This window comes from Scyliorhinus torazame, chromosome 18 (assembly GCF_047496885.1).
Source record: "Scyliorhinus torazame isolate Kashiwa2021f chromosome 18, sScyTor2.1, whole genome shotgun sequence".
Taxonomy (NCBI): domain Eukaryota; kingdom Metazoa; phylum Chordata; class Chondrichthyes; order Carcharhiniformes; family Scyliorhinidae; genus Scyliorhinus; species Scyliorhinus torazame.
Window position 1 is genome coordinate 63,498,151 of NC_092724.1, and position 25,618 is coordinate 63,523,768.

At 46.0% G+C, this 25,618-nt stretch overlaps 1 protein-coding gene across 1 annotated transcript in view; it reads left to right on the plus strand.

The window, feature by feature from the left end:
- The window catches only part of ebi3 (Epstein-Barr virus induced 3), a 50,577-nt gene that overhangs the window by 21,196 nt on the left and 3,763 nt on the right, over positions 1 to 25,618 (plus strand). The window contains exon 5 of the mRNA XM_072481997.1: positions 5,177 to 5,346. Within this exon, the coding sequence (XP_072338098.1) occupies positions 5,177 to 5,346 (170 nt within the window). The remainder of the gene's footprint in view (positions 1 to 5,176; positions 5,347 to 25,618) is intronic.

The following is a 25,618-nucleotide window of genomic DNA, read 5'->3' on the forward strand; positions in this document are numbered from 1 at the left end:
ATTCAAAATTATTCAAATTTAAATAAATAAACCAATCCTAACCTTCATTTTCTGCTCTGTGGTTGACATCTTCAGGTCCCGGCGAACCTCAGGCCTTGTCCACGTGCCAGCTGGGAAAGGCCACAGTTCAGATTGTTTTGCGTTAGTAATCCAAACTGCCATAAGTACAGGGTTTGGGCCGTTCCAGCTGCGGTAAACTCTGGGCCTAACACCACCCATGGCAAAAAAATCCACAGTGGACTCACCTCAGGCAGAGAATGGAAGGAGGAATGTAATTAATATTAAATTGTCCTGGGAAAATAATCTTTCAAATTACTTCAAATTAAGCCAAGATAGTATGACCAGGGGAAACATTTAAATGATTGAAAAGTCAATGATTATCAAAAAAAATATTTTTACTCAAAGACTGCTAAGTATTTGGAATAAGATGGATAGTGGATAGGGCCTGATGTTCAGTAAATGGGTTGGGGCACAGGAAGGTTCTCTGAACTGAATGGGCTTCTCTCAATAAGGTTATCTCTCGGCAGGAAGCAGCCCAGTTTAACACCTTGTAATAGAACAGAACAGAACAGAACAGAAAATACAGCACAGAACAGGCCCTTCGGCCCACGATGTTGTGCCGAACCTTTGTCCTAGGTTAATCATAGATTATCATTGAATTTACAGTGCAGAAGGAGGCCATTCAGCCCCTTGAGTCTGCACCAGCTCTTGGAAAGAGCACCCTACCCAAACTCAACACCTCCACCCAACACCAAGGGCTATTTGGACATTAAGGGCAATTTATCATTGGCCAATTCACCTAACCCGCACATCTTTGGACTGTGGGAGGAAACCGGAGCACCCGGAGGAAACCCACGCAGACACGGGGAGGACGTGCAGACTCCGCACAGACAATGACCCAAGCCGGAATCGAACCTGGGACAATGGATCTGTGAAGCAATTGTGCTATCCACAATGCTACCGTGCTGCCCTTAAGAACAAATAAATCTACACTATATCATTTTCCCGTAATCCATGTACCTATCCAACAGCTGCTTGAAGGTCCCTAATGTTTCCGACTCAACTACTTCCACAGGCAGTGCATTCCATGCCCCCACTACTCTCTGGGTAAAGAACCTACCTCTGATATCCCTCCTATATCTTCCACCTTTCACCTTAAATTTATGTCCCCTTGTAATGGTGTGTTCCACCTGGGGAAAAAGTCTCTGACTGTCTACTCTATCTATTCCCCTGATCATCTTATAAACCTCTATCAAGTCGCCCCTCATCCTTCTCCGCTCTAATGAGAAAAGGCCTAGCACCCTCAACCTTTCTTCGTAAGACCTACTCTCCATTCCAGGCAACATCCTGGTAAATCTTCTTTGCACCTTTTCCAGAGCTTCCACATCCTTCCTAAAATGAGGCGACCAGAACTGTACACAGTACTCCAAATGTGGCCTTACCAAAGTTTTGTACAGCTGCATCATCACCTCACGGCTCTTAAATTCAATCCCTCTGTTAATGAACGCGAGCATACCATAGGCCTTCTTCACAGCTCTATCCACTTGAGTGGCAACTTTCATAGATGTATGAACATAGACCCCAAGGTCTCTCTGCTCCTCCACAATGCCAAGAACTCTACCGTTAACCCTGTATTCCGCATTCATATTTGTCCTTCCAAAATGGACAACCTCACACTTTTCAGGGTTAAACTCCATCTGCCACTTCTCAGCCCAGCTCTGCATCCTATCTATGTCTCTTTGCAGCCGACAACAGCCCTCCTTACTATCCACAACTCCACCAATCTTCGTATCGTCTGCAAATTTACTGACCCACCCTTCAACTCCCTCATCCAAGTCATTAATGAAAATCACAAACAGCAGAGGACCCAGAACTGATCCCTGCGGTACACCACTGGTAACTGGGATCCAGGCTGAATATTTGCCATCCACCACCACTCTCTGACTTCTATCGGTTAGTCAGTTCGTTATCCAACTGGCCAAATTTCCCACTATCCCATGCCTCCTTACTTTCTGCAGAAGCCTACCATGGGGAACTTTATCAAATGCCTTACTAAAATCCATGTACACTACATCCACTGCTTTACCTTCATCCACATGCTTGGTCACCTCCTCAAAGAATTCAATAAGATTTGTAAGGCAAGACCTACCCCTCACAAATCCGTGCTGACTATCCCTAATCAAGCAGTGTCTTTCCAGATGCTCAGAAATCCTATCCTTCAGTACCCTTTCCATTACTTTGCCTACCACCGAAGTAAGACTAACTGGCCTGTAATTCCCAGGGTTATCCCTAGTTCCTTTTTTGAACAGGGGCACGACATTCGCCACTCTCCAATCCCCTGGTACCACCCCTGTTGACAGTGAAGACGAAAAGATAATTGCCAACGGCTCTGCAATTTCATCTCTTGCTTCCCATAGAATCCTTGGATATATCCCGTCAGGCCCGGGGGACTTGTCTATCCTCAAGTTTTTCAAAATGCCCAACACATCTTCCTTCCTAACAAGTATTTCCTCGAGCTTAACAATCTGTTTCACACTGTCCTCTCCAACAATATCGCCCCTCTCATTTGTAAATACAGAAGAAAAGTACTCATTCAAGACCTCTCCTATCTCTTCAGACTCAATACACAATCTCCCGCTACTGTCCTTGATCGGACCTACCCTCGCTCTAGTCATTCTCATATTTCTCACATATGTGTAAAAGGCCTTGGGGTTTTCCTTGATCCTACCCGCCAAAGATTGTTCATGCCCTCTCTTAGCTCTCCTAATCCCTTTCTTCAGTTCCCTCCTGGCTATCTTGTATCCCTCCAATGCCCTGTCTGAACCTTGTTTCCTCAGCCTTACATAAGTCACCTTTTTTCTCTTAACAAGACATTCAACCTCTCTTGTCAACCATGGTTCCCTCACTCGACCATCTCTTCCCTGCCTGACAGGGACATACATATCAAGGACACGTAGCACCTGTTCCTTGAACAAGTTCCACATTTCACTTGTGTCCTTCCCTGCCAGCCTATGTTCCCAACTTATGCACTTCAATTCTTGTCTGACAACATCGTATTTACCCTTCCCCCAATTGTAAACCTTGCCCTGTTGCACGTACCTATCCCTCTCCATTACTAAAGTGAAAGTCACAGAATTGTGGTCACTATCTCCAAAATGCTCCCCCACTAACAAATCTATCACTTGCCCTGGTTCATTACCCAGTACTAAATCCAATATTGCCCCTCCTCTGGTCGGACAATCTACATACTGTGTTAGAAAAGCTTCCTGGACACACTGCACAAACACCACCCCATCCAAACTATTTGATCTAAAGAGTTTCCACTCAATATTTGGGAAGTTAAAGTCGCCCATGACTACTACCCTATGACTTCTGCACCTTTCCAAAATCTGTTTCCCAATCTGTTCCTCCACATCTCTGCTACTATTGGGGGGCCTATAGAAAACTCCTAACAAGGTGACTGCTCCTTTCCTATTTCTGACTTCAACCCATACTACCTCAATAGGGTGATACTCCTCAAACTGCCTTTCTGCAGCTGTTATACTATCTCTAATTAATAATGCCACCCCCCCCCCCCACCTCTTTTACCACCCTCCCTAATCTTATTGAAACATCTATAACCAGGGACCTCCAACAACCATTTCTGCCCCTCTTCTATCCAAGTTTCCGTGATGGCCACCACATCGTAGTCCCAAGTACCGATCCATGCCTTAAGTTCACCCACCTTATTCCTGATGCTTCTTGCGTTGAAGTATACACACTTCAACCCATCTCCGTGCCTGCAAATACTCTCCTTTGTCAGTGTTCCCTTCCCCACTGCCTCATTACATGCTTTGGCGTCCTGAATATCGGCTACCTTAGTTGCTGGACTACAAATCCGGTTCCCATTCCCCTGCCAAATTAGTTTAAACCCTCCCGAAGAGTACTAGCAAACCTCCCTCCCAGGATATTGGTGCCCCTCTGGTTCAGATGCAACCCGTCCTGCTTGTACAGGTCCCACCTTCCCCAGAATGCGCTCCAATTATCCAAATACCTGAAGCCCTCCCTCCTACACCATTCCTGCAGCCACGTGTTCAACTGCACTCTCTCCCTATTCCTAGCCTCGCTATCACGTGGCACCGGCAACAAACCAGAGATGACAACTCTGCCTGTCCTGGCTTTCAACTTCCAGCCTAACTCCCTAAACTTGTTTATTACCTCCACACCCCTTTTCCTACCTATGTCGTTGGTACCAATGTGCACCACGACTTCTGGCTGCTCCCCCTCCCCCTTAAGGATCCTGAAGACACGATCCGAGACATCCCTGGCCCTGGCACCCGGGAGGCAACATACCTTCTGGGAGTCTCGCTCGCGACCACAGAATCTCCTATCTATTCCCCTAACCATTGAATCTCCTACAACTATTGCTTTTCTATTCTCCCCCCTTCCCTTCTGAGCCCCAGAGCCAGACTCAGTGCCAGAGACCTGGCCGCTAGGGCCTTCCCCCTGTAGGTCATCCCCCCCAACAGCATCCAAAACGGTATACTTGTTTTGAAGGGGAACGGCCACGAGGGATCCCTGCACTGTCTGCCTGTTTGTTTTTTTCCCCCTGACTGTAACCCAGCTATTCTTGTCCTGTACCTTGGGTGTGGTTACCTCCCTGTAACTCTTCTCAATCACCCCCTCTGCCTCCCGGATGATCCGAAGTTCATCCAGCTTCAGCATCAGTTCCCTAACACGGTCTTTGAGGAGCTGGAGTTGGGTGCACTTCCCGCAGGTATAGTCAGCGGGGAGACCGGTGGTATCCCTCACCACCCACATCCTACAGGAGGAGCATGTAACTGGCCTAGCCTCCATCCCCTCTTACCTTACAGAATATAGCTGCTGTGTGGACTAACTAGATCTCCGCCCTCCGACTCTGCTCCCAGTCAGCTACACTTCCTGTAAACTCCTGGCTCTTGTCGCTGAACTTGTGCTGGATTACTGAATAAATGCTGTCCCTGGAATACATGGGAGGAGAGTTGGGGTGCTCCTTTCTGTCTCATATGTTCCTGCAATGAGCCTTTACCCTCTAAAGCTACAGACCAAACTCCCAGGGAAAACCATTAGGAATGCCTCTGGTGCTCAATTAATAATCAGCCTATTGGTATTTCTGATTTGATTTGTATTGATGGAAATCCCTTTATATTTTTGAAAGATATGGAATTGGAGATGCTGAACATTGCTCAAGTGAAGAGACGCTGCAGGGGAACTGTATAATTGAGGACATCCAACTCTTTTCAAAGATTCCTTACACATTGAAAGTGACAGCAACAAACCCACTGGGATTCAGATCCACTATCAACCAGTTTATCGTGGAGAAGATAAGTAAGTGACACTATTTATCCATTCCAGTGTAAATCAGAATTGTGTGTGCGTCGCGATCTATGTCCCCATTTGTAATTCAATCTGTGACTTTTCTCATGACCTGTGCCCTATATTATGAAATGAGCTATGCAACTTTGATAATCAACACATTTACACACCAAGTCCCATGGTGCTGTTTCAAAAACACTAGTACGTGGATTTATTTTAAATGGTATAGTATAAGTTTTAATAGTGTAGCTCTGTGGTTTCTGACCCAGAAGTTCGTATTCAACTGCATGCGGTGGGCACTAAGGGATTCAAATGTGTCCAAATAAATAGAAAGAGACTGAAACTGTGATTGTTGGGTTAGGCGGGGTATGCTTGCAAAGTGTATCTCTTTAAATAAATGCTTATCCAAGTGTGCAAAGGTTGGCTCCAGTTTTATCCTTCACACGGTTACTTTCTAGATTAGAACACGTAGCACCTATTCCTCGGGTTCAGCAGCCTGATGATGAGTGAAGTACACAAGCTCATTACACACCAGAAGAAGACGTTGCTCTGTTTTCAAAAACCAGGAGCAGTGCATGGGAACTTTTATGTTCACACGAGAGAGCAGGTGTGGATCTGGTCTAATATGTCAGCTAAAAGACTACACCTCTGACAGAGCAACAATCCCTCAGGATTACACTGAGAGTGCCTGCCCAGATTGTCTGCTCAGACCAGTGAAGTGGGATTGTGGAATCAAAACCTTCTCAATCTTGCTGATACTGCATCTGTATTGGTAACTGATTGTGCTTATCAAAGTCAGAGTTACCAATGGATGGTGTGGGCATTCTAAATGATTAAGCAGATTTATACCGCTACATGTTGCACAGTAGACATGCTTCTGTCCTTTGATAATCAATCCCTCTCTGCTGGAGTGACATTGTCCTTCAGTAGCATTCTGACTTTTATTATTGCTTTTATTCTTTCATGGGATAGGGGCATCGGTGGCTAGGCCAATATTTATTGCCCATCCCTAATTGCCCTTGCCAAGGTGGTGATGAGCTGCCTTCTTGAACCGCAGCAGTCCCTATGATATAGGTATATCTAAAGTGCTGTGAGGGAGGGAGTTCCAGGATTTTGAACAAGCAACATGAAGGAATGGCAACATATTTTCGAGACAAGATGGTGCGTGTCTTCGAGGGGAATTTCTAGCTGGTGGTGTTCACATGCACCTGCTGCCCCTGTCCTTCCAGATGGTAGAGGTGTGGGTTTGGAAGATGCTGTCGAAGGAGCCTTGGTGAGTTCCTACATTGCATCTTGGAGATGGTGCTCACAGCTGCCAATGTGCATTGGTGGTGGAGGGAGAAAATATTGATAGTGGTGGTTGGGGGGCCAATCAAGCGGGCTGCTTTGCCCTGGATGGTGTCAAGCGACTTGAGTGTGGTTGGAGCTGCACGCCAGGCAAGTAGGGAATATTCCGTTACACCCCTGACTTGTGCTTTGGGGATGGTGGAAAACTTTGGGGAGTCAGGAGGTGACTTACACTCAAGCCAAGCCTCTGAGCTGCTCCTGTAGCCACAGTTTTTATATGGCTAGTCTTGTTAAATTTCTGGTCAATGGTCACCCCCAAGATGTTGATACTGGGGGATTCAGCAATGGTAATGCCACTGAATATCATGGGGAAATGGTGAGATTCCATAGAATTCATAGAATCCCTACACTGCAGAGGTAGACCACTTGGCCCATTGAGTCTGCACCAATTCTCTGACAGCACCTTATCTAGGCCCACGCCCCACCATACCCCCTAACCCCAGTTAACCTGCACATCTTTGGACTCTAAGGATCAATTTATCATGGCCAATCCACTTAACCTGCACATTTTTGGACTGTGGGAGGAAACCAGAACACCTGGAGGGAACCCATGCAGACACGGGGAGAAAGTGCAAACTCCACACGGACAGTCACCCAAGGCCAGAATCAAACCCAGGTCCCTGGTGCTGTGAGGCAGCCGTGCTAACCACTGTGCCACCCTGCTGCCTCTGATTCTCTCTTGTTGGAGATGGTCATTGTCTGGCACTTGAGTGGCAGGAATGTTACTTGCCACTTGTCAGGCATGCCTGGATATTGTCCAGCTCTTGCTGCATTTGAACATTCAGTATCTGAGGAGCTGCAAATGGTGCTGAACATTGTGCAGTCATTAGCGAACATTCTCACTTCTGACCGTTTGATGGAAGGAAGGCCATTGATGAAGCAGCTGAAGATGGTTGGGCCTAGGGCACTACCCTGAGGAACCCCTGGTGATATTCGAGAGTTAAAATGACTGACTTCCAACACCCACTACTAGCTTGCATTGTACCAGGTAAGAATCCAACCAGTGGGACGTTTTCCCCTGATTCTCATAAACTCCAGTTTTGCTAAGGCTCTTGATGCCATACTTGGTCAAATGTTACCATGATGCCAAGGGAAGTCAGTCTCACCTCACCTCTGGAGTTCAGCTCTTCTGTCCTTGATTGGGGCAGCACGGTAGCACAGTGGTTAGCACTCTTGCTTCACAGCACCAGGGTCCCAGGTTCGAATCCTGGCTTTGGTCACTGCCTGTGCGGAGTCTGCACGTTCTCCCCGTGTCTGCGTGGGTTTCCTCCGGGTGCTCCGGTTTTCTCCCACAAGTCCTGAAAGATGTGCTTTTAAGTGAATTGGAAATTCTGAATTCTTCTTCTGTGTACCTGAACAGGTGACGGAGTGTGGCGACTAGGGGCTTTTCACAATAACTTCATTGCAGTGTAAATGTAAATGTAAGCCTACTTGTGACAATAAAGATTATTATTATTATGGTTGTAATGTGGTCAGGTGCTGAGCGGCTCTGGGGGAAACAGAAAGGACTCTTACACACTGTGTCCTCACTTCAGCTGGGTCTTTCCAGTTGGTTGTACAGGACATACCCAGGGTTAGTGATGGTGTTGTCTGGTACATTGTCTGTAAGGTATGATTCTGTGAGAATGACGATGTCAGGCTGTTGTTTGACCAGTTGGTGCGACAGGTCTCACAATTTTGGCATGACCCCGAGGTGTTAGTAAGGATGAATTTGAATGGTCGACAGGGGTGCTGTTTATGTTTCTGGTGCCTCAGTCGATGCTGGGTGATTCATCCAGTTTCATTCCTTTTTGTAGTGGTTTTGACTCAACTGAGTGGCTTGCTAAGCCATTGTAGAGGGTATTTAAGAGTATTTAAGAGTTAAAGGGGAAATATGGGCTTTCGGACACAGACGGACTTAGGTACCTTCAGATGTGGAGCTGGGTTGAGAAGGTTTGTCCAGCCTTTCCGGTGGTTCAGCAATCCACCTGTTGGAACAGATTTTACCCTGCTCAAGATTGGTGGAGGTTAGTACGTCCGGGATTAACCAACGTATAGCGGTGGAGGAGTTGGGTCTGGTTGGCAGGGTGAAGTGAAGGAAAAATAGATGGAGGAGTTGGGGTCGATACTAGAGGAAGGGATGTGATGTGAGGTGTTGAGGGGGGCGAATGCAGCATCGTCTTGCGCGAAACTGAGCTTCATTCGGTTAAAGATAGTTTTCCGCGCTCACCTCACTAAAGCGAGGATGAGCTGCTTTTTTGAAGAGACAGAAGATAGGTGTGCAGGTTATGTAGTGATCTCTCTATGTGCATGTACACTAGGGGTTAATGTGTAATCAGCAGCACCACACAATCACTAGAGGGCTGGACCAACAGGGGTATAAAAAGCAACCACATTGTGTCTCCTTCAGTCTCTCTCTCTCTCGGGTGCACTGTGAACAAGGTAATATCAGAATAGCACAGATAGTTAGTGGAGTTACATATAGTCACTGGTGTTAGATCTAGATAACCTTATCATTAGTATCAAAGTTAAAGTGAAGAACTCATGCACTTGTTGTTATAGTTACTCAATAAACCTTTGTTGTTACTGGATGGGTTCGAGTCTTCTTCATCCAGATTCAAAAGATCTCACCATCAACTAAGGATTGAGTAGCACTAGTTACCTATCACACAGGTAACAAAACATGGCACCAGACGTCTTGACTTTGAAATAACTAGTTAGATAAGGTTAGACAAGAAGAAATGAAAAAGAAAACAAATTTGGATAGATTTTCGACCACGGAAGCTTTCGCAGCATTTGGACCTCTCGGGCAAGAAAACAACAACCCGTAAGATGGGTTTTCCACCACCACAGCAACTCAGAACCTCTGGTAATCTCCAGTATAATTGGAAAATGTTCTTTCGAGAATTTAGTTTATTTATGGAAATTAAGGACATTACCGCTGCGCCAGATTCTAAAAAAATTGCCTACCACTTATCTGCGGCAGGGCAACAGGCCATTGATATATATAATTCATTTACTTATGCGGAAGGGGAGGACAAGAACAAACTGGACATATTTATAAAAAAATTTGACAACCACTGCAAACCTGAGGTTAATGGGACATTTGAATGCTTTAAATTCACCAGGCGCCTACAAAGACAAGGCGAAACATTCAGCAGCTTTCTCACTGACTTAAAGCTGATGGTCCAATCCTGCAATTATGAAAACCTCCGTGACTCCCTCATCAGGGACCAAATTGTCAGTGGCATCTCTGATGAGGGACTCAGAATGTCCTTTCTGAAACACAGAAACCTAACACTTGAAATGGCCATTCAAAAATGCTCTGCTCATGAAATTACTGAAGCACAGTATGAACAATTTACTCACCGGGATCAAGGCCTCCACCACGAAGTTGGATCCGTCAAAATGGTGGCCCAGGCATCTCAAAGGCGTTCCTCCATAGGCAATCCTGCACGCGCGAACCTAGAAATGTCCCACACGCATGCGCAGTTCGCTCGAAGATTGGACCCGGAAGAAAAGACTACTGCGCATGCGCAAGCATGGGGGGACAGCGTGTTGATGTGTCTTCACTGCGGCTACGCCCATTTAAAAGGGCAATGTCCGGCCTTTGACAAACAGTGCCTGAGATGTGGAAAATACAACCACTATGCCTCTAAATGTAGAGCTGTCCTACACATGAATTCCAAAGGACAAAATCTAAGGCCCTGCGATGTTAGGAACGTTGCATCAATGGAACACAAACCAACCTATGGTGATTACTTATCTGAAAATGCTGACCTAGCCTGTGACTACTCATACGGCGTGGACATGGTTCAATCAACCGAGGAACCTTACATAATAGTCACCACGCCTCATCCGAAATGTCCGAAAGTAAACAACAAGAGTTTTAAAGTTACAAAACTTTTTCTCCAACGACAGAAGTAAGCCCGACCCTCCACCTACAGTTAAACATCACCGCCGCACCACCCTGGAACAAGCAGTTTGCAACACCCAAAGAGGAGAGCACAGATTGACTCCACAAAGGGAGTGATATTAGCCTCCACAGCCAGCTCATTGACAGACTCCAGAATGGACGCAATTACAGACCCCGGCGCGACAACCGTGCATGAGGAAGACTATGAAGGTCTTTCCGCCTTATCTGAGCAACCAGCAGCAGACTATGAAAGTCTACCCAGCTCATGTAAGCAGCAAGAAGACATTGAATGCCTGTCCACTGTATGTAAAAACAGTGAAAAAGTGATCACACTCGACATACAGAGTGTGCAGGATCACAGCGAGACTGACAGATCTCAGCTCGTCTGTACAGAAGCACAGAGTTGGACTACTCTTGGGTCCAGTGAGACCACGTCATTTGAAATCTTGAAAATGTCTCCAGGCGAGGAGCACCAAGGATGCAAAGAAGAGCAATCAAATCCTCCACAAATGACTGATGTCACCAACATCAATGCAACATCAGGTCATTCTCATAATTCAAAAAAAAACGCTCAACGTAACATTGGCTACTAAAAAGGCCACTGACACAAACACCTTTGAGTATGACTCGAATACTATACATGGTACAGGCAGTGAGCAAAACTGCAACAACAACAACAACAGGAATAACTACGGCACCAACAAAAACAACAACAATGACACAACAACCTGTACATCATATCGCAATTATACACACAAAGGACAATGTACAAGCACAGTTCAAAACGGTGGTAAGACTACAAACATTACATTCCCTGACAACAAATCTCTCAATTTCATATCTGCACCACAACAAGCAACTAACCCAGCTTTCAAGAACGAGGACGTACGGATTCAATACCGCAAGCACAAAAGAAAAATGTCTGGGGCTGACAACAAGCTGCTTCGTCCATTCGAACACCTCATGATGACTTGCAGGTCACTTACACACATGAACACTGACGATGTTCACACCAAAATGACGACATCAACATTGCCACCTCGACGACAGAAGAAGAAAGCAACCCAACTGATCAAATTCATAAAGCTTGGACTCTTTCTTGTTCAGATTGGACTCTTTCAACATTGATTGGCTTTGTACAGTCATCATTACCATCACAGATTGTACACAGCTTTATTTGTCTTACCTGTCTCCAGTTCATTGCATTTATTATGTTTGTTCAATTTTCTTTACAACATACAGAAAATATGTAACACAAAAAAAAGGAGGGGGTGTAGAGATCTCTGTATGTGCATGTACACAAGGGGTTAATGTGTGATCAGCAGCACCACATGATCACTAGAGGGCAGTACCAACAGGGGTATAAAAAGCAACCACATTGTGTCTCCCTCAGTCTCTCTCTCTCGGGTACACTGTGATCAGGGTAATATCAGAATAGTAAAGATAGTTAGTGGAGTTACATATAGTCACTGGTGTTATATCTTGTTAACCTTATCATTAGTAGCAAAGTTAAAGTAAAGAACTCATGAACTTGTTGTTATAGTTACTCAATAAACCTTTGTTGTTACTGGACGAGTTTGAGTCTTCTTCATCCAGATTCAGAAGACCTCACCATCAACCAAGGATTGAGTAGCACTAGTTACCTATCTCACAGGTAACAAGACAGGTTGTTCAAGGGGGCACGCACAGCACACACCTACATGTTCTGGTTATTCCCCAGGCTGGTGGAGTTTTGGGGGTCCTTTCTTGAAGTTAGCGATTTCTGGGGTCTCCGATGTGCAGGAACTGCTGATGGGAGCAGGGGCTGATGTCCTGGCCGTTGCTTTGATGTTGGCTCGGACGCACATCTCATTCGACTGGAGGATTGCGACACCGCCGAAGGTTCAGCATGTCTAGGTGAGTTGATGGCGTTTGTGTGCCTCGAGAAGGTCAAATATACCTTGAGAGGATCGATTGAGGGGTTATATCGAAGATGGCGACCGGTCACAGTGTATTTCAAAGAATTTGTCACTGCAAGAGTTTAAGGAGGGATGGGGGCTTACTTGTTTATGGGGGCAGGTGGGGGGGGGGGGGGGGGGGGGGGAGCCCAGGTAGGTGAGAGTTTTTGTAAAATGTGTTAATCAATGGAATCTTATTAAAGATTGTTTGTTATGGTTCATGCCTTTCATATTCTTTTGTATGAAAGGTTAAAAATTTAATAAAAATAATTTCCAAAATTAATCAACCGCATTGCTGTGGGTCTGGGGTCACATGTACATCAGACCAGATATGGACGGTAGAGTTCCTTCCTTAAAGGGCATTAATGACTAAGATGGGTTTTTACAATAATTAACAATGGTTTCATGGTCACTATTGAATTCCAGAGCTATTAACTGAATTTTAATTCCACTAGCTGCCATAGTCGGAATTGAACCCCTGTCCCCAGAGCATTAGCCTGGGCCCCTGGATTACTAATCAGTTGACATTACTGCTATGTCACAATCTCTCACTGTGTGTCCCTTCATCAACCAGATCTTCTAGTGTGCTCACATGTCACATGCACATTGCTTTCACTGCTGGGCATGCTACTGGACCAGGCTAGTTTTTTTTTTACTTGATGAAAGTTTATATTATGTATTATTATGATTCAGTAGATGGTAATTGCTGTGCAAAACAGATCCCAAAGGGAAACTTGGCAAGCTATCACAACTGTTTTCTTTTTGTATTTTGACAAGAAGATATGTGTAATGATGTCAGAAGCCACACATTACAGTAACACATTTGTTTAAATATTAAATGAAAACATTCATTAACAAAAAGAAAAGAAAACTTACACACACAAGATTACATTTATACATGTAACATCAGTTGAGTGGAATATTCCCTCACAAATATTTCCTATGTGGTTAGATTCGCGAATAGACATACCTTTCGGCAATAATCCCTTATGTTTAATTTTAAACATTCCAGTAAATTGCCACAAGGCAATGTAGTCTTCTGGGATGGCCACTTCCAGAATACAAAATGGACATTTGCAAAGATTGCAGGGAAAAATGGACAACGTTAAGAAAGCAAGCAGGCACAGAGCCTGTCTGCATATTGGAGCCGTAGCTCCCAGACAAGACTGAACCTGTAGGCCCATTAGCATATGGATGGCCCATCTCCGGGAACAAAGGGAGATACTTAAGTAATCGATCTGGCTCCAGACTTCGCGGCACCAGTTCCCCAAACCGAAAGCAGGAAACAAAGCAGGCCAACGGCCACCTAGGACAGGCCCAGCCATCAGGACACCTACCCCTTTATTGGTCAGGATCAATGCGGATGATCAAGATGCGGTCCAATTAATTGGGGTCAAGTTCAAGGTCCGCCCAAAAGCGCGCGAAACCCCCTTTGGGTATAAGAAGAAGGCCCCAAGAGAGAATCGCTCTCTTGGACTTGGCCCTCACAGCGGAGAGACCCGTGCACCAGCTGCACCAGAAGCAAGTAAGTCCAAGGTCAACGCTCGCTACCAGACGGACGACCTTAGCTGTTTCCCCTCTACCACTTCGACCCCAGCAGCCTCAGATCCGAACAACGGCCATTGTTACTCTGACTGAGTGGGCACCTGAAGCTAAGTATAGGCTTTAGCAGTAGTGATAGTTTAGTCTGTAGTATTTTGTGCATGAGTAGATATTACTGTGTGTGTAAATAAATAGTATTGACTTTGAACTAACTAACTGGTGTATTGGCTCTTTTGATCAGTATTCGGGTTTGAACCTTGTGGCAGTATCGAAAGATACCTGGCAACTCTAGAGCAAACATAATTAGGATTAAGGAAGGCGACCATATTGACCGCCATATTCAGAGCCAACCAAAGAGAGCAACATTTACTGGCGACTCTGGTGGGACTTGACCTAGAAGTGGCCTAGTCACTCCGAGAGAACCCAAATTTGAATTGGAATCCAATTGTAAACAGAAAAACCACAAGTGTAAGAATGATACTGATCAAACTTCAAGATTCTGAAGTGTGTTAATGCATGTGTACTAACAGGGATATAAGGTAAACCTGAGAGATTTTGTTGCATAACACTGTTGGGAGTTATGTAGGCCGGAAATTAGCGTAAGCCGGACCCGTGTTTACATAACCGCTTTATCATCCACTGTTCCAAATTCAGTAGAGAACCCAGAGATAGAGAAAATGGCAATGAAGGCAATGGAACGCCTTATGAACCCCCGGGAATTCGAGGTCGCAGCGACCAGTAGAGGAGAACAGTGTCCCATATGGGAAGAAGAGATCAGAAAATACCTCAAAGGGAAAGGATTCCCTGTTTGGAGTGAATTCTGCGCCAATGATGAAACAGGTCCCGGAAGTATAGGGCATACTTGGTGGGAGAACCGGACAGAGATCCATAAGAAGAGCTGAGGGAAAGCTCGCAAGCCGATGGCAATCGTGTCCTGCTTGGCACAATTGCGAGGCACAGAGGAGGTCGTTAGGATGCTCCGTAGAGAGATTGAAGAGAGTGACAGGAATAGTGAAGGAGATGTGAGCGAATTTGAGAAGGAGAACAGGGAATAGAGTTAGCGGCGAGGGACAAGGAGGTGGCTGGTGTCAAGATGGCACACCAGTCTTGTCTCGCCCATTTGAGTAGTTTTCAGACCCAATATGATAAGGCATACCAAGACACGCAACGCGCGGTCTTAGTAAGACAGGAAACCGAACAACAGGTTGTGCAGTTGCAGAAACAGTGCAATGACTTAAAAGCAGCCCTACGAGCACTCCACACTTCCACGACGGAACAAAGGCAGAGCTCGGTAGATCACGCAAAGTGCCGGAAGCAAATTGCAGTATTGCAATCTCTGCTTTCCATTCAGAATGGGTTTCAGAGCACGTTTGGACCCCAGTTAGACCAGGAAAACGGCCCCAATTGCAGGAGTTAAATGAGACTGCCCCAGAACATGTACACAGGAAAAACCCCAGAAACGAAAAGCACCCCAACCCCTGACTGCACAGGCAGAACACACCCCTATGAAGTCTGTAACCACACAGCGCAGGGCCACAACACAAGGAGACCCAGATTTCCTGTACACGACCCCGTTAACTGTAACCCATTACGGGACGCGTGTGATAAAATAACACTGTTCCTACCCACATCGGACCCCCACCAGTTCTTTGCTAGAGTAAAACAGCAGGTGAACATGTACGGCCTGGATGAAAAGGAGCAAGTGAAGCTCACAGTTTAAAGCCTCGACCCTTCAGTCGTGGCAGCCCTTCCCGACCCACAGAATGTAGGAGGAGGCACACTCCAAGAAATGCACAAAGCGATCCTAGATGCGATCGGCTATAACAAAGGAGACCCCGTAGAAGGCCTAAACAAATGTAGGCAGAAAAAGACAGAGCACCCCACAGCATTTGCTGGACGCCTGTGGATTCATTTTACAGCGGTATTTGGAGAGTTAGCCCGCGCCCATTTGACCCCAGATAATATGGCCAAATGGACTCGCATCCTAGTCTCTCATGCGACAGAGGTAGGACAGAGAGCTTGCGCAAATTACGACCCCTCAGACGAGGCCCCCAACGAGAAATGGGTTTTGAAAAGATTGGCCCGCACTCTGGAACAGTCCACCCAAGGCAAAACAGCATTTGGTAGAGCAGAGGAAGAACAGACAGACTTGTATCCAGTTAGGATGCACCAGAATCCCGCATGGGTAAATGAGGGCAGGAACAGCCCATCACAGCCAAAATCCCAGGAATGTTACAATTGTGGACAATTAGGACACTACGCACGAGAGTGCAATGCGCCCCAGAAGCAGCAGAGAAACCAACAGACAGGCACCCTAAATAAGAATAGGGCAAAGCCAATTCACAACGTTAGTGCCCGTTCTGAGAATGCAGATACGAACGGCACCGACTGACGATGTTCGGGCTCCCCAACTTGGGTCTGCGACACCCTTTGGGATAAGTCCGGTAGACCGGTAGTGGCAGGCACAGTCCGGGGACACCCCGTAGAATTCCTTTGGGACACAGGAGGGTCCCGCACCACGCTCAATTCCTCCACAATGTTTCAGAGAGAGAAGTGGCCCATGACAGACACCTCAGCGGTTTTACAGGTCATTTACCGCAGGGACACATCACAGCCCCTGCAGCAATCCAGATAGGGAACATTAAAACTAAACACCCTGTAGTTCTAGTCGATCTACCCCAGACAGCCGAACACATCTTAGGAATTGACTTTATGAGCTCCCACAATCTATTATTTGTTCCGGTAAATAAACGAGTGTGGAGAATGGCAAAGGCAGCACGAGCCCCCGCCACACTCATAGTTGGAGAGTATGAAAATAGAATCAGTGCAGTAGGAGACTTCTGGTTCGACCCTCGAGCCATTAGTCAGGACAAACAAGTTAGGGAAGTCCTGCAGTAGCACAAAGCAGCATTTGCACAGCACAAGCACGACTGTGGCAATATCGCTGGCTTAGTGAATATTAAATGTCCCGGCCACAGACCCGAAAAGCAGTACGGTTTTCCCCAAGAAGCAGAGGGAGAAATCTCAAAGGTAATACAGAGTTTGCTTGATCAAGGTGTACTCCGATCAGTAGGTTCCACAAATAACGCACCAATTTGGCCCGTCAGGAAACCCAATGGATCATGGCGACTGACCATTGATTACTGGGAACTGAACAAAGTAACCCCAGTAGCAGCCCCCACCGTAGCCACGAGTCTCGAGACCATGCTCAAACAGGGACTACAGTCAATTTTTTTTTCGATTTTGGACATTAGCTACAGCTTTTGATCCATTCCATTGGATAAAGCGTGCCAATATAAATTTGCATTCACATTCCAGAGACAACAATATATGTGGGCATACCTTCCACAAGGCTTCCATAACTCCCTCTCCATTTTCCACCGACAGCTGGCAAATGGATTAGCAAAATTTTCCCCACCCGATTGTCTGGTCCAATATGTAGATGATCTGCTACTGCAGACGGACACAAAGGGAGAGCGCATTTTGCTTCTCGTCGAACTACTCCTACAACAGATTGGATGTAAAGTGAACCTCAAGAAGGCCCAGATTTTGCAGGAAAAAGTGATTTACTTGGGTACAGAAATCACACATGGTAAACCCGAGATCGAGCAAAAGAGAATTGACTTGATCGTCAAATTGCCACTTCCCCATAACGTAACAGCCCTCCGGTCATTTCTCGGACTGGTTGGCTACTGTAGAAACCATATCGATGGTTTCGTCACAAAAGCAGCGCCCCTATCTGAACTTCTCAAGAAACAAGCACCTTGGCAATGGCTTCCACAGCACACGGATGCCGTGGATGCATTAAAAAGAGCCCCCAGCACAGCCCCCTCGTTGCAGGTCCCAGACCCACTTTCCCCGTACGCAATTGAAGTTGCAAGCACTGACCGAACCCTTTCGGCCGTGCTCCTCCAAGAACGCCATGACCAATTACCCCCCGTGGCATACGCTTCAAGCGTGTTAAATCCTGTCGAGCATGGATTTTCTGCCTGCGAAAGGCACCTGCTCGCAGCTTTTTGGGCAATACAATACTTAGCCTACATTACAGGACTCAACCCAATCATCATTCTCACTGAACACACCCCAACACAGCTACTACTAGATGGTAGACTTAAGGATGGCACAGGCAGCCAAATCCGCGCAGCCCGTTGGACCCTTCTTTTACAGGGACGGGACATAACAGTTAAGAGAACCAAGACCCACACTTTCCTAGCTGATAATTTACAATATGCAGGTACCCCACACAAGTGTGAGATCATCTCCACTAAACATAATTCAGGACCCTTTATACCTAAGTCAGCTCCCAGGAAAGCAGATACTACACCCCAGAGACCCCAGCCCACAGACACATGTGCACCCCTGAGAATCTATGTGGATGGCTCCTCCACAGTTTTAAATGGGAAAAGAATTACCAGTTGTGGTATTTATGTAGAGGACGCGCAGGGACGTACCCTAGAAGAGATTTTGTTAAAATTGCCAGGACACTTAGGCTCGCAGGCAGCAGAACTGGCAGCAGCGTACATTGTAGATCACCCCGACTCGTTTCCGACCCCAGCAGACATCTATTCGGACAGTTTATATGTCTGCAACAGTTTAACTGAATTTCTATCCCTGTGGGAAACTAGAGGATTTGTTTCCGCAGACGGAAAGCCCCTACCCTCAGCCCCATTACTCCGGGATATCCTAGAGACAGCTAAATATAGTATATATGGCATTATTAAAGTTCATAATCATCATCGTTCTTCCCCCCCTGGTAACGCTAATGCAGATGCCCTAGCGAAGGCAGGTTCCAGACATGGTCACTTTTGCAACCTCCCCCGAAAGCACCCCAGACGCGGTTCAGGTCTCACAGACCAACATTCAAGATTTGGTAAAGACTCAAAAAGAAGATGAGAAGCTCAGGAAAGTTTTAAAAGGCAACTTCCCAGCCCCTTATGATAAGTTTAAAAACGCGATAACCACACATGACAGTGTGATTTTAAAAGACGACATTTATGTAGTCCCCAGCCAGGACAGTAACCAAATTATTTGTCAGTTCCATGACAATCATGGACATCAGGGCATTGAACCCAACCTAGCCCACCTCAGACCTCTCTGCTGGTGGCCTGACTTAAAAGCCAATGCTACGCATTACATCGAGAATTGCTTTATCTGTGCCCAGAACAATCCGGACAGAGATGCAAGAAACGCCCAGCTAAGTCACACTATCCCCGTTAATGGCCCCTGGACGAATTTGCAAATCGACAATATAGGACCCCTACCCCCCTGCAGAAATGGTTTTAAGCATATGTTGGTGGTCATCGACACCTTCACAAAATGGATGGAAGCTTTTCCATCCAGAACAAACACGGCCAAAACGACAGCTAAATTCCTAACACAGCACATCTTTACAAGTTGGGGCCTTCCACGCAGTATAGAGTCCGATCAAGGCTCCCATTTTACAGGACGAGTGATGAAAAACGTCCTCACAATTTTCAGCATAAAGCAAAATTTCATATTGCATACCAACCCCAATCAAGCTGCATTGTAGAAAGGATGAACAGAACTCTAAAAGCCACCCTCAGGAAAATGGTGCAACAGCGCAATAGCACCTGGGACACCGTTCTCCCATTTGCATTAATGCTCATTTGAAGCACAGTATCCATGTCCACAGGATACAGCCCCCCACCCTCATGACCGGACGCCCCATGAAAGGGACAGAGTATTTATTAGGACTGGATTTGGCCAGCCCCACAGTCACCGCCCTTGCGCATGAAAAAGCAGTACAGCAGATTATTGATAATGAAAAGGCAGCCCAGCTCGCAGCAGCTGTCAGACTTGGGACACAGAAGAAACAAAACAAGGCTTGCTTTGATAAAACGGTACACGCCACTGAGTTTGCAGTAGGGCAGCAAGTGATGCTATCCCTGTACAATCCCAGTTCATTCCTTTCCCCAAAATTTTCCGGACCGTACTCCATCTCTGACAAAGTCAGCCCCTCTGTATACAAGATCACATATCCCAATGGCAAGTCTGCGTGGTTTCACATAAACCAGCTTAAGGCTTATGGCTCGCAGAACAACCATGCACACCACATCTCGCTTGCAGCAGCAGATGAGCACGCCCCGCCCACGAATGACGTATTCCTACCCTCCCCTAACCAGTCCAGCCCGTCCTCAGACACAACTTCGACTCCACCCCCAGAGGCACGACTCCGCCTCTCCCTTCCTTCAACCAGCAGCGACAGCGACAGCGATAGCGATGGCGATAGCGACAGCCCCAGCACACCACGCTACGATTACACCCCTGCACCAGCCCTACGCCACCACTCTTTTAACGCCCACTGGCAGTTAATGGAACAAGTTTATCGGCAGCCAACCAATCATAAGCTACTCTTCTGATTCGAAGATAATCATAAGAGGCAGCACCCACGACGACCACAAATTCTTACCGCTCTTGCCGGTCGCTCAGGCATTGGAGAAATGGCACTGGTCTCCGCCCTGCCTCAGGACCCCCCTCTGGTCAGCTACGCTCGGGTAGAGCACACACAGCACTGGTCACCGTCCTCCCCGGGGATTCCACCCATTCTTACCCGCCGCCGCGGCCCATACGCACCCAATTTCGGCACCTTAGTTCAAAACTTTTTGTTTGTTTATGGCAACCCTTAGGTTGCTTCCAAATGCTATTTACATCCTCGAACACTGGGATGGTAGATCGCACAGGCTGCGAGACGGCTCGCACTGTGTCAGTTTTTCTCGGATGTCTTGTCCAAAATATTTGGTTTAAAAAAAAAACGAGGGAGTCACAGATGGTGACCAATTATAATGGGTAATTGGTAATAAGAGGACAGACAGACAGACATACGCGATCTTAAGCAAGATAATAACATATTATGCTTGTGTCCATAGAACATCGGAACCTCAGGAACCTCAGAAGGAGAAAAGAAGAAGACAGAAAGAAGGAAAGATGAAGACAACCATCATGCTCTACAGTTGGATCTTAGCGGGATCCCTCCAGTTTCACGCGAACGCTACCCCCCGACCCCTACCACGCAGGCCGTGAATGGTTCCCACCCCTGCGATACACTAAACCCTGAGACAGTGACCAGTACACCGATCTGGTGTGACTGGTTCATCACCTGGTATTCCCTATCCTATGTTGTGGAATCACTATTAGTACTTGCGATACTCTGCAGTGTCGTTCAGACTCTAAGACTGAGGAAATGGCAGAGGAAGGCCTCCCGCACTCGCACTCCGATATACACCCTCAGATCCCCTATTTTCGGACTTCAACAAACCCCGCAACCCCTTTAAGTGAATTAAAGTACATCCGTTTTTTTGTGTGTGTTTTATTCTTTCCAATAAAAAGAAATGTAAAACTCTGTGCTTGACTGCCAAGCCAGAGAGACCTGTGTTGCTGCTATTGATACAGTTTAAAATGTTGTAAATTCTTTTGATTGTTTGAGTCAGGATAGTTTAGTTAAGGATAGTAAGAGGTTCCAGTTTTTTATTTTGTAATGCATGCCTGAATGTCATAGCGCCCCGTAGAATTTTATAATGATGTATGTACATAAATAATCTAGGTAAAAGTTGCAATTCATAGGACAGAGCAGTGTAGAGCCTATGAAGTGCTTACGGGTGCCCAACTTGGGAGGAGAACGAAGACGACACGGTTATTTGATCCTTCACGCTTCGCGTTGAGGATCACAAGAAGATAGTGTAGCCATCTGGGATGGCCACATCCAGAATACAAAATGGACATTTGCAAAGATTGCAGGGAAAAATGGACAACGTTAAGAAAGCAAGCAGGCACAGAGCCTGTCTGCATATTGGAGCCGTAGCTCCCAGACAAGACTGAAACTGTAGGCCCATTAGCATATGGATGGCCCATCTCCGGGAACAAAGGGAGATACTTAAGTAACCGATCTGGCTCCAGACTTCGCGGCACCAGTTTCCCAAACCGAAAGCAGAAAACAAAGCAGGCCAACGGCCACCCAGGACACGCCCAGCCATCAGGGCACCTACCCCTTTATTGGTCAGGATCAATGCGGATGATCAAGATGCGGTCCAATTAATTGGGGCCAAGTTCAAGGCCCGCCCAAAAGCGCGCGAAACCCCTTTGGGTATAAGAAGAAGGCCCCAAGAGAGAATCGCTCTCTTGGACTTGGCCCTCACAGCGGAGAGACCCGTGCACCAGCTGCACCAGAAGCAAGTAAGTCCAAGGTCAATGCTCGCTACCAGACGGACGACCTTAGCTGTTTCCCCTCTACCACTTCGACCCCAGCAGCCTCAGATCCGAACAACGGCCATTGTTACTCTGACTGAGTGGGCGCCCAAAGCTAAGTATAGGCTTTAGCAGTAGTGATAGTTTAGTCTGTAGTATTTTGTGCATGAGTAGATATTACTGTGTGTGTAAATAAATAGTATTGACTTTGAACTAACTAACTGGTGTATTGGCTCTTTTGATCAGTATTCGGGTTTGAACTTTGTGGCAGTATCGAAAGATACCTGGCGACTCAAGAGCAAACATAATTAGGATTAAGGAAGGTGGCCATATTGACCGCCATACTCAGAGCCAACCAAAGAGAGCAACAGCAAATACGCTGTTTTTGTAGGGAAGGGATGTCTTGATTAATAAGGGGGATCAGGGGTTATGGGGAGAAAGCAGGAGAATGGGGATGAGAAAAATTTCAGCCATGATTGAATGACAGAGCAGACTCGATGGGCTGAGTGGCCTAATTCTGCTTCTTTGTCTTATGAAGTATGGTCTTATGGTCACAGGCCTTCTCCCTCACTCTCCACGCTGCTGTGGAGATTCAAGAAACTTTAAAAGCAAAACCATGCTTTCTGAAAAACATACACTTTTCTGGCTTGCCTGGAATATTGCTCACTTTCTTCATATATCCTTTTCCCATCACAGAGCAGCGATCTAGGAGGTCTTACTTGGCCACACCCACCACAGCTCTTGCATCTCTCCTTAAGTAGCTTTGTTTCTCTTTCATTTTATCCATATCTTTCTTTGAAACTCACCTTTCCCAGAGTATAAACATCTTTCATGTTCTCTCTACTGTCACACTTTCAGTTGAAATAAAACCTAATGACTCTGCCTTATTTACTTATGATCTTTTCCAAGTTGTAAACCTTTTTTTATATCCCTTTGAAATTCACAACTGGCACAACAAACCTTCTTTATGTCCTCATGCAAATTTCTACCCATAGTTTATTTACTTGTAGAAAATTCAACTTTGAAATATTTACTTCAAGTGCATGCTTTTCACATCTAGACTTACTTGATGCCCTCAACCTTGCAGACACTTTCTCCCCAGCTTAATTTACTTATTTTAACAGACAGTCACAAGTATTAGCCTGATTCATAGCACAGCACTGACCCCCCCCAAATATTAAAAATAGTAATATCTTTATTCACCTTATCCTTGTTTTCATTAACTGTTTCGACATGAAATGATCTCTGCCCCAGCCAAGAATGGTTGATCTCCCATATGAGCAGAATAGAATATCAACACACAATCTATAAATTGGCAATGCCTTCCTGAAAATTTCTGGCATCCAACCTATTCCTACTCCTTTATACTATATACAAATATAAGTCCGCTGGTCCTCCCCAATCAGCAAACTGAAATACTCCACTGACTGATATACAATTCAACCCTTGCATTATTTTATATACCTTTATGAAATCTCTCCTAATTCTACACAGTTTTAAAATAAATAGACCTGTCTTTGAAGTTACCTGACACACTACCCATGAAATTCCAAGACATGATTTAATCAGTAACGTGTAGCACAATGTGCAGAAACCAATATAATTAACTATTGAAAAAATTTTGAAAACTAACCCAAGAAATCATAGTATCTAAATTTGATATTGTTACACACTAAATGAAAGCACCTTTTTTCAAAATAGGAATTTCAACTGTGTCCTTTACCTATATGTTATGATCAGGTAGGCAGTAAATATCATGCAAACCAAATCCCAAAGGGAAACTTGGCACGTTATCACAGCCATTTTCTTTTAGTTTTGCCATGAGAAGATACATGTGGTGAAGTCAGAAGCCACAAATTCCAGTAAGATTTTTGGAGATTTTAAACATTAAATTAAAATATTCCTTCACAAAAAAAACTTAAACACACAAGATTACATTTACACAGTTAAAATTAAACTTACAGAACATTCCCTCCAAATGATTTGCTACTTGGTTAGACTCAATAAACATCCAACTTAGACAGTATTCCCCGATAGATGTTTAAATCGACAAAAATCCGGCAATATTAACACAAGGCAACTCCATATTTGTGGGAGGGAAGGTATGTCATTGGACTTCTCTCACTCCCACACTGTTGTGGAACTCAACAAACTTGAAAACAAAAGCCAGTTTTCTCAAAGAACATGACACTTTACTGGGTTAGTTGAAGCTCACTTTGTTGTGTCACAGTTCTCTTCCAGCACAGACCACACTCCAGAAGGTCTTACATGGTCACTCCCAATACAGATCTTATATCTCTCCTTAAGTAGCTTTTATTTTCGTCCATCTTTATTCCATTGCCCTCAGCCTTCTTTGACACTTAGCTTTCCCAGAATACAAAACTATTTTTTGTTCTCCCTATTGCCACTACCTCCGGGTAAAATAAAATTGAATAACTTTGCCTTATTTATGACCTTTTCTAAGTTGTAAATCTTTTTAACTTGCCTTTGAAATTTGACACAACAAACTATCTTTATCTCCAATTGCAGATTTCTATGCATGGCTTATTTATTTATTGATGATTCAACTCGGCCATATTTACATCAAGTGTATGCCTTTGACCCTTGGCCGGGATTTTCCGAGCCACTGCGCCAAAATGGTGCTCGGCGCGGAGGCAGAGAATGGGGCCTCAGACCCGCGATCGGGTCCGATGCCGGGTTGCGATTCACCGGCGACTGAAGAATCGGCGGCAGTCGCGTGTGTGCAGTCGATACGGTGCCGGTCGGAGGCCGTTGAAAGAGGCCCCCGCGGCGATTCTCCGCGATCAACCGGCCAAGTTCCTGCCGGCGTGGATCACCTATGGTTTCACCCGGCGGGAACTCTGCGTCGTGGCTGCGCTGGCCGTTCTGGTGGGGGGGCGAGGGAATCATTTTCTGGGGGGAGACTGCCACGACGGCCAGGCCAGCAATCGGTGGTCACCGATCGGTGGGTGGGCGCGATTTGGGGGTGGCCTACCTTCTTCCGCACTGGCCCGCTGTGTGGCTCTACCATGTTGCGTGGCGCCGGTGCGGAAGCGGCCACGGCACGCATGCACGCGGTGCAGGGCCGCGTATGGCAGCTGGAGCAGGACGGAGCACTCTGGCACCGTTCTGGCCCCCTGTGGGCTACAGAAGCGCTGGGCCAAGAGGCCCATTGACGCTGGCGTGAAACACTCCGGTGTTTATGCCGGCCCATCACTTAGCCGCGTTTTTAGAGAATCCCGGCCCTTAAACTTCTTTAATGTCCTCACTGTGCAGACAAACTGTTGACTTTAATTCAATTAATGACACACACATGCACACACATATACACACACACAGCCATGAGCCCACTTCACAGCAT